This window comes from Netta rufina (genome assembly GCF_964035555.1).
Source record: "Netta rufina genome assembly, chromosome: 18".
NCBI classification, from domain to species: domain Eukaryota; kingdom Metazoa; phylum Chordata; class Aves; order Anseriformes; family Anatidae; genus Netta; species Netta rufina.
This window is the reverse complement of record NC_140142.1, coordinates 2594345-2606718: the sequence shown is the minus strand read 5'-3', so window position 1 is coordinate 2606718 and position 12374 is coordinate 2594345. Positions and strand designations below refer to the sequence as shown.

Genomic DNA, 12374 nt, shown 5'->3' with positions numbered 1-12374 from the left:
ATGTCCGGGCTGTTGTGTCCTTCCATTCTTGCCACCACCCACCTCTTTTTCCTCTACGCTGTATCACACTTAGTCCTATTTCCTTGAAGTCTACAGACACCTATCCCATTTCACCACCTTGCTTTCATCCTGGCGTTTCCATCATTTCACCAGTGTCTCATCAACACTCACCAGCTGTTTCTTGAAACACAAAGCCAGGGTCTGAGAACAGACACTCTTTGGGTGACCTCAGGCACCACAGCACAACCCTTTGAGGGATATTTCTTCCTTCTCATGACAAGAGCCAACCTTCCATGGTGCACTTTGTGGCAGTTTATTCTCTCCTGCTCTTTTCTACTACCACAGAAAGCTCCATCAGGGTGGAAATCCCTCCTGAAGTAGGCATCCCAACCCAGCAGGCTCCTTGTGGCCTCTCAGCCAACCAGACACAAGTCACCTCAGCAGCATCTCCCAAGCCAGGGGCCTGCTGCTGGCCTTGCAGCTTCTTGGCTACACACAGCCAAGCCTTGTGCCTGCTGCTGCCCACTCATGGACTCAAGCAGAAGGGACAGGACAACCCATGTTGGGGCCTTCTTTCTGCCTGGGTCCTCCTGGGTCTGGAGGCAGAGGGGATCCCCCAGTCAGCATGCCAAGCAGGTGCCTTCTGCTGGCCTAGCAGGGCCACTGCCAGATGTCAGCCCAAAAGTGCAGATCCCAGGGAGAAGTCAAGGCCGACCTGCCAAATCCAGAAACAAGTGACCTCACAGTCCCTTTCTGTGACACGTTCCTGCTGCAGGCCTATCAAGTGCAGAGACAGAAGTGACCTCTGCCCTTGTGAGGCCCCACTTGGAGTGATGCATCCACGACTGGGGCCCCCAGCACTAGAAGGATGTGCATCTGTTAGAATAGGTCCAGAAGAGGGCCACAAAGATGATCAAGGGGCTGAAGCACATCTCCTATGAAGAAAGGGTGAGAGAGCTGGGGCTGTTCAGCCTGGAGAAAAGAAGGCTCCGGGGTGACCTCTTTGTGGCCTTTCAGTACTTAAAGGGGGTGTATAAAAAGACGGAGAGCGACTCTTTGCTCAATCAGATAATGACAGGACAAGGGGGAATGGTTTTAAGCTAAATGAGGAGAGATTTAGACTACTGGTGAGGAGAAAAATTCTTCAATTAGTGGATAGTGAGGCACTGGAACTGGTTGCCGAGAGACCTTAGAGGTGCCCCATCCCTGGAGCTGATCAAGAGCAGGTTAGGTGATGCCCTGGGCAACCTGATCTCATGGGGGTCATCCCTGCTTGTGGCCAGGGGGTTGGAACTAGATGATCTTTAAGGTCCCTTCCAGCAGGAGCCATTCTCTGATTCTATGGTCTCACTAGCTCTACCTCAAGCATGACTCCCATGCCATCAGTTTTCCTGTGGTCTCTCACCTGACCAGAACAGAAGGTGCCTCACCATCATCTTCAATTCCAAGTGCATGCTTCTGGCCTTTATGGCCCCTATCTGTGCCACATTCCTCCTGTTGGTCCATCAGCTCCAGAGACAGAAGTGACCTCCCAGCCTCCTTCACAGCCACGTGCCTCCTGCAGGCCCAGCACATCCTGAGGCACATCTGACCTCATCCCAGCTTTCCCAGCCAGCTCCTCCTTGTGACCTCTGATCTGATCACATACCTGTCACCTCACATGCCTCTTCCAATGCCATGGGACTGCTGCAGGACCTCACAGTCCCTGCCCTGCCCCAAGGGGACAAGCAGCTGCAGTCAGGTGTAGGAGTGGGGTTGAGGATGAGATGTGCTGTGTGCATGGTGGAGGGCTTTGAGGGTTAGATGTTCAAGTTAATATTTAGGAAGTAGAGGTCACCCTCCAGGGTTAAGAGAATGGCAAAGGCTTCAAGGGAGGGATTGGTGTTCTGCTCAATGTGCCTTCTCAAGGTCTGGGATAAGGACAAGTTTTGAGGTTTTTAATTTAGATTTGATCTGAAGTGTAGATTCCATAATAGCATTTTAATCCTTAGTTAGTCTTAATCATCCTTCTGTTTAACCTTCTTGCAGAAGATGCGCACTGGCAGATTTCAGCCCAAAAGTGCAGATCCCAGGTCTATGTCAAGAGTGACCTGCCACCTCCAGACACAAGTGACCTCACAGTCCCTTTCTGGGAGACGTTCCTACTGCTGCTCTATGAAGTGCAGAGACAGAAGTGACCTCACAGTCCCTACCACGGTCATATTCCTCCTGCTGGGGCAGGAGATCCTGAGGCAGAGCTGAGCTCTCAGAGCACTCCCATCCATCTCCTCTTTGTGGCCCACAAGCTCATCAGATCCGTGGCCCCTCACATTCATCTTTGTATGCCACGTGACTGCAGAGCAATCTCATGGTTCCTACCCTTCCTTATGGGTCAAGCACCTTAAGTGCTTAAGATAAGGGTTAGGAAAAAGGCTGAATGTGAATAAGTGAATGCAAAGGTATCAGGGCTTTGGGTGTTAGGCATTCATGCATGGGGTTCGGGACTAGGGTTCAGCTTTCTGTGATAGAGATTCATCAAATATTTATTGGGAGGGTTTGGTGTTTGGCTTGTGGTGTCAGGTCTGTGGTTAGGGTATGTACAAGTTCTTTGGTTTTGTTTAAGTCTGCAAGAAGTTTAGGGCTAAGTACAGCATGTTATTGGTAGTGTTAAGGGCAGGGATCAGGGTGAGCAAGAGACTAAGGGCGATGTAATGAGGCTATGGACTAGTTTTGGCTTCAAGGGATCTTGTGGTCAAATATTAGAGCAGTGGATTCCTGTCAGGGTGTGGAGTAGCATTAACTTTATGGATTAACGTTACAGGTTAAAATAGGGCAAGGGCCTCACATGACTGCTTTAAGTCTGCTTTATGGTAGGATCAACATTACCTGAACATTCTTACCTCTGCAAAATCATTAGCTTCTGCTGTCCACGTTCCTTTTCCCTCGCACAAATCTCACATCTCTGTTGGCCAGGCTTCTCCTGACTTCCCCATATCAGTCATCTTCTTAGGGGAAGTTTGGAGAACCAGCATGGAGAAGGAGAGAAATGTCTGTAGGAGAACCCTGCACAATGCGCCCATCAGTTCTGAGCCTAAAGGCACAGCTGACACCTCTGACATGACAACCCCTATCCAAGACGTCTTCCACTATGGGGCCTACCAGCTACTTAAAAAGAGCAGATCTCAGAAACTACATGCACAGCAAGTGCCTTCTGCTGCCCTACCATGGACACCGGCAGATGTGAGCCTAAAGGCACAGATCCCAGCCAGGAGTCAAGGGTGACCTGTCAGCTACTTCAAAAAGCAGTCACCTCACAGGCCATTTAACTGCCATTCGCTTCCTGCTGGACTTAGTGCTTCTGATACACCACTGAGCTTATAATACCACACCTAGAAAACATGCCCTTTTTGGGTCAGGAGCTGCCCAGGTAGAAGTGATCTGGTTGTGATCCTCCAAGCTCATTGCACACCTGTTGGGCTCCCAGCCTCTCTGACACTCAGGAGCCAGTTCTGTGCCAGTCCTGTGAGGTGCTAGGGCAGGAGGGATCTTGCAGGCAATGTTCCAGCCCCATGCCTGTTGGCGGTCTCTCAGCTCCTTGTGCACAGTGAAGATCACGCTCACATCCAGAAGCCTGAAGCTGGCCTAGCAGACACTCAGGGAAGCGCCCTCCAAGCCCCAGCCCCGGCCCGAACCCCAGCTGACGGTGCTGTTCTGCAGAGGAAGGGGTTCTGGTGTCCAGGGCATGGGGGCAGTCTGCAGGGCAGTGCTGGGCAGGCTGGGAGGCAGACCCAGCTCATGGGGTCACTGCCATTGCCCCAGGGCTGCAAGGAATCACTCGCCAGGCTCCTTTGTTGGGGCTTTTGTGTGCCCTGGAGCTGCAGAGCTCTTCTCTGTCTGCTCACAGCAGACTGAGCACTTGAGCTCTGCTCAGTCCACCTTGGACAGGCTCATGCTCTGTGGGCTCCATTCACTGCTGTCTCCTGGGCTCAACAGAGGAGTCCAGTGAGTCCTGATGTGTTGGGATGCCTACTTCAGGAGTGGTTTCCACCCGAATGGGGCTTTCTTTAGAATTAGGAAAGAGCAGGAGAAAAAACTTCCACAGAGTTTACTTTGGAATTTCGGCATTGGCCATGAGAAGGAAGAAATGCCTCTCGAAGGGTAGTGCTGTGGTGCCAGAGGTCACCCAAAGAGTGTCTGTGATCAAACCATAGCTTTGTGTTTCAAGGAACAGCTAGTGAGGGTGGACGAGACATCGTTGAAATGATGTAATATCCAGGATGAAATCAAGGTGGTGAACAGACATAGGTATCTGCAGACTTCAGGGAAATAGGGAAAAGTGTGGGACAGCACAGCAAAGTCTGGAGAGGACAAAGAGGTGGGTGCTGGCAAAAAGGACATTTTTGTCCCCTTGTCTAGAGCTTATGAGGAGATGAAATACAGTCATTGCAATGGGGCCTCATGGCTTTCTTGTGACCCTGTGCAGAGGCTGGGAGTTGTCATACCATTGTTCTTCCCGTGGCATCACACTGCCCACCACATCCCACAGACCCCCAGGAAGAGTCCGGAGCCAGACTTGGGGGTGCAGGATCTTCTCTCCCAATAGCTGGGGTCAGGCCCTGGACCTTTTACTTCACCAAAACCAACAAAAACATTTCTCAGCACAGTGCCTTTGCCTGTCTGTAATCAAGGCCTCCAATTATCTGCCCTAACATGTCTCCGGAGAGGCTTTCATAGTAACAGCCCTCAGTGGGGCCCATTAATACTCCAAGTCACTTCAACTTTTCCTTCTGACTTTGCCGTCTTACATTGTTGCATCACTCTCCTCTCAGTACCTGAGCTCCATAGACTCAGCACCAGAATACACCACAGAACTCATTAAAATGCAGAAACTCCTAAGAAGCCATATCTCTCCCATCATTTTCTTCAAGTCTTCAAGCATTGTACAGCTAATTGCAGAGCTTTCATTGTATAGTTAAGAAGAAAGATTTCAAAGAGTATCTATTAGATATACGTCTCATTTTGAAGGGTGAATTTTGTTGTGTTTCAATTCAGATTGTCATTCTCCAATTGATAGTGATCTAGGGCTGCTCCTAAGGAGCTATACATAGGGAGCAAAAGCAGACTCTTGAGGTCTGACACTGCACGGACAACCTTGTTCCTCACCACCCCAGCCATGCCATTTCTCTTATTGTCCACCTACTCCTTGCATCACTTTTCCTTATACCAGACTTCTGCACTGAAGTCTGCAGCTGGATGTTACAGCTCCTTTGCACCAGCTCCCACCTGCTTTCCTTAGAGACCTGGCTGCACTCAGGTGCAGGAGGGTTTTCCTAATTCAAATCAAATCATGTTCCAATTTTCCAAAAAACGGAGTAAGCTCCTTCTCTTGTACGCCTCCTGTGAGATTGGCCTTTCCAAAAGGATGACTGCACAAGACCTATTTTATACTGACAGATAGGAAACTATAAATAATAGTGTTAGTATTAACCCATATCATATGAATTCAGTGAGAAATGATGAGGTTCTAGCTAAGGAAATAATTAGACAGACAATTAAATAGATGGTCAAGCTGTGCTGCTTCTACCTGAAGCTCAAAGCAGCAACTGGGTTGGTGAGGGCGGTCCGAGTGATCTAGGAGTAAGGGGAGGACAAACAGGAGAACCATGGGAAGTGCATAGGTCCAGACTGGCAGCTGGAAAGGGGACATTCAGCATTGTCTGTTTAATCAAGACAGCTGGATGTACCTGGAAGATGAGGGAGCACACCATGATAGACAAAGCGATGACAAAGCAAGTAGAGGTGAACTTCAGAATTTCTTTTCCTTCAATGAATATACATCCTGAACATTCACATTTCTTCACGATAGAAATTACACTTCGTGTGTAATGTTTTATAGAAAGGATTGAAACATTTGAGGTGATGAGTAGTTGCTCTTTTACTTAAGTACTAAAGAAATTACTGGGTATTGAGTCAGAGCTTTGCTGTCAGACAATAATCAAGCAGGACATGCAAGAGACCAGAGCCCTTTGGAGGATTCATATGGAGCCAGGTGGAGATACCAGAGCACCTCCACTGCCAGCAGTGGTCTTTGTCCCAATAACTCCAGCCCAGCCCAACACATGAAACCGCTTCAAAGACAATAGCCTAGTTCAGGGCGTTCTTGGGATTCACCTAACTTTGAAATGGTCACTGGAAAACCCAAGACACTTTCCCTTATTCCTAGCTGAACATCCATTTACCATCATGGGTCATCTTTGGCAATCTCAGGCTGAAAGGCTCAAGAGCAGGGCACTTCAAATGGCTGAGGCAGAACCCATCAGCTTACCCCAGTTTGGGAATCATCCCCTTCCAACAGGGATATGAAAGTCAAAAATGTGAAATGACCTGTCAGGTCTGTCCTGGTTTCAGTTAGGACACAGTTAATTTTCCTCCTTGTAGCTGGTAGGGTGCTATGTTTTGGCTTAGGATGAGAAGAGTGCTGATGACATGCCGATGTTTTAATTGTTGCAGAGCAGTGCTTACACCAAGGCAAGGACATTTCAGCTTCTCACTCTGTCCTGCCAGCGGGCAGGCTGGGGGTGCAGCAAGAGCTGGGAGGGGACAGACCAAGGACAGCTGACCCAAACTGGCCAAAGCGGGTAATTCCTACCATCTGACGTCATGCTAAACAATATATAGGGGTGGCTAGACAGGGTGGGGAGGCCAGACTGCTCAGGGTTAGGCTGAGCATCAGTCAGCGAATGGTGAGCAATTGCATTGTGCATTACTTGTTTTGTCCACATTAGTAGTAGTATTACTATTATCATCATTATTGTTATTATTATTATTGTTATTATTATTTTCCTGTCTTAATAAACTGTCTTTATCTCAACTCACAGGCTTCATTTTCCCGTTTGTCTTCCCCATTCCAGAGAGGGAGAGGGGAGAGTGAGCGAATGGCTGTGTGGTGTTTAGCTGCTGGCTGGGTTAAACCACGACATGGGGTCAAATGATTAAATAGTGTATAAGGATTTGCCACTGCTGGGAATTTAGTCACTGTTCTTCGATTTACAGCTCTTAGATCTTGAACCAATTGGCATGTCCCATCAGCCTTTTTTTTTTTTTTTTTTTTTTTTGTGGCTAATACAGGCGTCTTATGGGGGAACATACATGGTTCTAAAGTCCCTCCATGTAATAGCTGATCTATGACTGGTTTTAATCCCTTCCTTCTAATGGAATGGGATACTGTTTTACTCTTACAGGTTTCTGGGATTCTGTTATTGGCTATTGAATCATACAAAATTGAATTATTCTCGCCTTATCCTTATGTTTAGTGCTTCTAATAATATCCCAATAACTTAACATTAGCCCTAAGGGACTATCCGGTGGAGTATCTGGTAATTTTCCCCCCTTTTTAAACCCCTCCTGGAATCCTTCCGAGTCTAAGGATCTGCTTTGTCCCTGACCCATTCCTGGAACTTCTTTTTATACAAATAAAGTTCCAAAACTCATGACTGTGCCTGTATCTAAAGGTGTCTTTTGAGTGTTATCCCACCTACAAATACTTAGAACGATCACTTTGGTCCTTCACCAGCTGAGTCCCTCACGGGATATTGGAATCGCAGTTAGAAGACCTCCGCACTCGCTTCGGAACTGAGTTCCGTCTCAATCACACCGTTACAGTCACACAACCGAATCCACCAAGGAAGGGAGAGCTCTTTGTTCTTTACTTGCCTTTTATGTTCATAATCCTGCTGGGCTCTGTACTGCTCCCGGCAAAGGGCCACAACGAAACAAGGGTGGGAGTGCCTCCTTTAGTTGTTCACAGCCTCGGGAAACAAGAGGATCACATCGGGGTCACCAAATTGTTATAAATTCTGAGTCAGTTTAGCATTATAAGATTTATTGAATATTTATTTAAGATTTATATAAGATTTATTTGTACTAGGCTTCGGAGGATAAGAGGGTGGTGAAGGAGAAAGGGAGAGTGAACGAGTAGGAAAAAATATCTTCCCCTTTCCCCTCCACAGATTGGCTCCCTAATGAAAAAAGGCAACAGGTGCAATTGATAACAGTTTCCGAGATATGGTTTCCAAAGTATAGAGTCGATGACAGTGCTGAGTACAAATACCAGGTTAGGGTCATGACCAGAAATTTCATCGTCTTATAAGCCACTGTTACACCACACAGTACCATAACGATCTTAAAACAGGGCCCGGAAAGAATAAACAGCATGACAGAGAGCACATATGGAAAGTAACGTGCTATAAAACTCAATTTGGAAAACAGGCACAGCAGACTTGAGATTAAAGCAATCAGCATTGTGACTAGCAACTATTAAGGAGGTCTAATACTTATACCAATTTTATTTTAACACACTCTGGTCAGATCTGTCGTTATTTGAACCCTTCGAGCCCCATGTTGGGCACCAAAAGGACTGCTGTAGTGTAACCCAGCCGTCAGCTAAACACCACACAGCCGTTTGCTCACCCTCCCCTCTCCCTCTCTGGGATGGGGGAGAGAAATGGGAAAGTGAAGCCTGTGAGTTGAGATAAAGACAGTTTATTAAGACAGGAAAATAATAATATCAATAATAATAACAATAATAATGATAATAGTAATACTACTACTAATCTGTACAAAACAAGTGATGCACAATGCAATTGCTCACCACCCACTGACCGATGCCCAGCCTAACCCTGATCACTTCCCTCCTCCAACCCCCCGCCACCCCACCCCCCCCCGCCCCAGCTACCCACCTCTATCTATTGTTTAGCATGACATCAGATGGTAGGGAATACACCTTTGGCCACTTTGGGTGAGCTGTCCTTGGTCTGTCCCCTCCCAGCTCTTGCTGCACCCCCAGCCTGCCTGTTGGCAGGACAGAGTGAGAAAATGAAATGTCCTTGCCTTGGTGTAAGCACTGCTCTGCAACAATTAAAACTTCAGAATATCATCAGCATTCTTCTCATCCTAAGCCAAAACATAGCATTCTACTAGCTACTAGGAAGAAAATTAACTCTATCAAAGCTCAAACAAGGACAAATGCTATACCTAGAGGGCACAAATTGCCTGAGATTAACTTGAGTTAAACTAGAAAAGAGAGACAGTTCATTACTAAGCAAATACTAAAACTAGAATCAGTTTCTTCAGTGTGGCTTTCAGCTCCTGGTTCCTCATGCTGTAGATAAGGGGGTTCACTGCTGGAGGCACCACTGAGTACAGAACTGCCATCACCATGTCCAAGGATATGGAGGAAATAGAGGGGGGCTTCAGGTAGGCAAACATGACAGTGCTGAGAAAGAGGGAGACCACGGCCAGGTGAGGGAGGCACGTGGAAAAGGCTTTGTGCCGGCCCTGATCAGAGGGCATCCTCAGCACTGTCCTGAAGATCTGCACATAGGACAGCACAATGAAAACAAAACAACCAACACCAAAGCAACCACTAACTAGAAGAATACCAACTTCTCTGAGGTAGACATCTGAGCAGGAGAGCTTGAGGATCTGGGGGATTTCACAGAAGAACTGCTCCACAGCATTGCCTTGGCAGAGGGGCAGGGAAAATGTGTTGGCCGTGTGCAGGACAGCATTGAGAAAGCCACTGCCCCAGGCAGCTGCTGCCATGTGGGCACAAGTTCTGCTGCCCAGGAGGCTCCCGTAGTGCAGGGGCTTGCAGATGGCAATATAGCGGTCATAGGCCATGACAGAGAGAAGGGAAAACTCTGCTGACATCAAGAAGACAAAGAGAAAGACCTGTGCAGCACATCCTTGATAGGAGATGGCCCTGTTGTCCCAGAGGGCATTGGCCATGGCTTTGGGCAGAGTGGTGGAGATGCAGCCAAGGTCGAGGAGGGCGAGGTTGAGGAGGAAGAAGTACATGGGGGTGTGGAGGCGGTGGTCGCAGGCTACGGCGCTGAGGATGAGGCTGTTGCCCAGGAGGGCAGCCAGGTAGATGCCCAGGAAGAGCGCGAAGTGCAGGAGCTGCAGCTCACGCGTGTCTGCGAATGCCAGCAGAAGGAACTCAGTGATGGTGCTTCTGTTGGACATCTGCTTTTTTCGGGATGTGGTCCTGAACAAAGAAGAGGATGAGAGTAATAAAGTACAAGAAATGTATCAGAGGGAAATTAATTCAATTTCTCATTTGAAATCATCACCTATATTGTGCACTTTCTGGCAGACATTTGGCAGATCCCTTTCATGCATCCTGATTCATTCTGCCTGACGGAGTCTGTTGGAACAGGGGCCTCTTCTACGGGCACTGCAGGAGTCAGCCCTGTCCTACAGCAAGAGGTGAAGAGGAACATGGGGAAATGTTGGTTTCACTTCCTTCCTGATCTGAAAATGTTTTGCCCCAGTGTTGCTCACTGTCCACCAAACTACAGAGCAGAGCTGTGGAGGCGTTTTATATATATATTTATTTATTTGTTTTGTTTTGTTTCTTTCAGCTGTCCCACCACTCCTGAGGAATGTTTCCGAGCCACAGATCCTGGCTATTTCTGCTGGACTGAAAGTGAATCCTTGTAGATCATTATCTGAGAAAAATGGACTCTCACTTTAGTACACAGTGTTCTTCAGGAAAGACAGCCAGTCTGTCCATCAAGTACAGTCTCAGCTGCCCTGTGAGAGCTGCAGGAAAGTTCTACTCACATGTTTGATTGAAAAGAGCAAAGACCCTGCTGAGAGCAGAGGAATCCAGGCTCAAAGTGCCCATCTCCAGACCACTCACCCTGTCCCCGTACTCCCCTTCCCCCAGGCACACCGAGGGCTCACTCCATGGGCATGTGAAACCCCCATCCCCAGCCAGCCTGGGAACAAGACCAGCAGCAGCACGGCCAGCTGGAGAAGCCAGGAGGAATGCCAGCGTGCTGCTGCCAGGGGAGGCAAGGCCAGGGAGGGACAGACGGACACTCAGCAGACCCTCCTGTGCTGCAGCTCTGCCTGCAGATGAGACAGCTCCTGCTGGGGACACTGGGGGCTTGAGGGCAGAGGCTGTACTGGTGGGAGAGGAGAGCAGGGGGTGTCCCAGGGAAGGTGCCTGCCCTGCAGGGGATGGCAGGGAGGTGCCTGAGCCCTCCCTCGCACAGCATTTCTGGCAGCAGCTCCCTCTCACTGCCTGCCCATGTCCCTGCTTGTATCTATGTCCCTACTGGGAGCTGGTTCTGTGTCCCCACATCCCCTCCCTGTCCATGCTCACAGACCCCATCCCACAAGCTGTGTGCTTCCTGAGTACAGGACATCACAGGGGTTGCAGCTCCTAAAGATATGATAAGCCCTGAGGAGACAACAAACATTGATGTTTCAGTCTTTAGGCTGAGGTGCCTGAAGGGATTTGATCACATTAATTGCTGCCATGTTGATCTCTCCCTGCAATACTCTTGGAGTCTCAGTCTCCTGTACAATCCAGACAATTCATTGTCATGAACCCTGCCTCCCCTCCACACCAAGAATCTGAAAGCACAGAATCCAAGCAAGTCTTCCATTTCAGATAAACCAAGACTCGGTCTTCCTGCTAAAATGCCCCCTCAAAAATACCATTCTCTAAAACATCTTCTGTGCCACATTACAGGTAGAATATGACCCATCCTGACAGATACTATCAGCCATCAGATGTGCCAGCTGCAGAAGACCCCTCTTGCAACCCCACCTGCAGTGCCCTGCTGCCAGAGCCTCACGGTGTCAAGAGCCTGCAGATGTGACCTGCCACACGCTGCCCTCTGTTGTTGCGCTCCTCAGTGCCTCCAAGCCCTCTCTCCTTCTCTGCTCTCTGTGTGCCAGCTGCGGTCAGAGCCCCCAGCCCTGCTGCGCTGTGCAGAGGAGCTGCTCCTGGGCACAGTTCTCTCTGTGCTTCATGGGACTTTTTGAAATTTTTTTTTTTCATGTCCCACGAGCCCGGCCCAGCTCAGCAGCACAGCACCAGACCAAGGCACTGCAATCACCCCTCTGGGGGCTTTGCTGATGAGCCCACGAACCTCAGGCACTCAGAGACAATTGAAGACATTTTGACAGAAGTCCAAGTCAGAGGCAAGTTTCCTGCAGTGTCCCCCTGAGGGCCAGCACTGACACAGCCTCCCTTGGAGCTCATTCGAGCAGACCCCTGGAGGCAGTGAGGACAAGGAGACAAAGGCAATGTGAAAGTGACACTGATGTGTAGGAAAATTGGATGTGTGTGACCAAGCACAAAGGCCAGGCCTTGATCCCAAGTGCTTCGGAAGGGAGATCCTTTCCTTTACGGGTTGCTCAGGGCTCTTTGTGGGGCAATAGGAGATGGGGATGTGCATGGCCAAGTGCAGGAGAATGGTACGACCCCTGCCTGGTTCATAGGTGGGGGGTGAGGAGGCAATGAGGCCCTGGTGCTTTAATGATCAGCTGTCTCCTCATGGGCGTCAGTGGCAGAGAAAACAGCCATAGATATGAAC

At 48.9% G+C, this 12374-nt stretch overlaps 1 protein-coding gene and 1 pseudogene across 2 annotated transcripts in view; one reads left to right on the top strand and one right to left on the bottom strand.

Moving 5' to 3' along the window:
- Window positions 1–12374, top strand: part of LOC311216156 (olfactory receptor 14C36-like) — a 249838-nt pseudogene that overhangs the window by 52826 nt on the left and 184638 nt on the right. The window lies entirely within an intron of this gene.
- On the bottom strand, window positions 9076–10005 carry LOC311216607 (olfactory receptor 14C36-like; the record flags this gene model as incomplete). Its single annotated transcript, XM_084298139.1, has 1 exon — window positions 9076–10005. The coding sequence occupies one exon, from the start codon at window positions 10003–10005 to the stop codon at window positions 9076–9078; it is 930 nt and encodes a 309-aa protein (XP_084154265.1).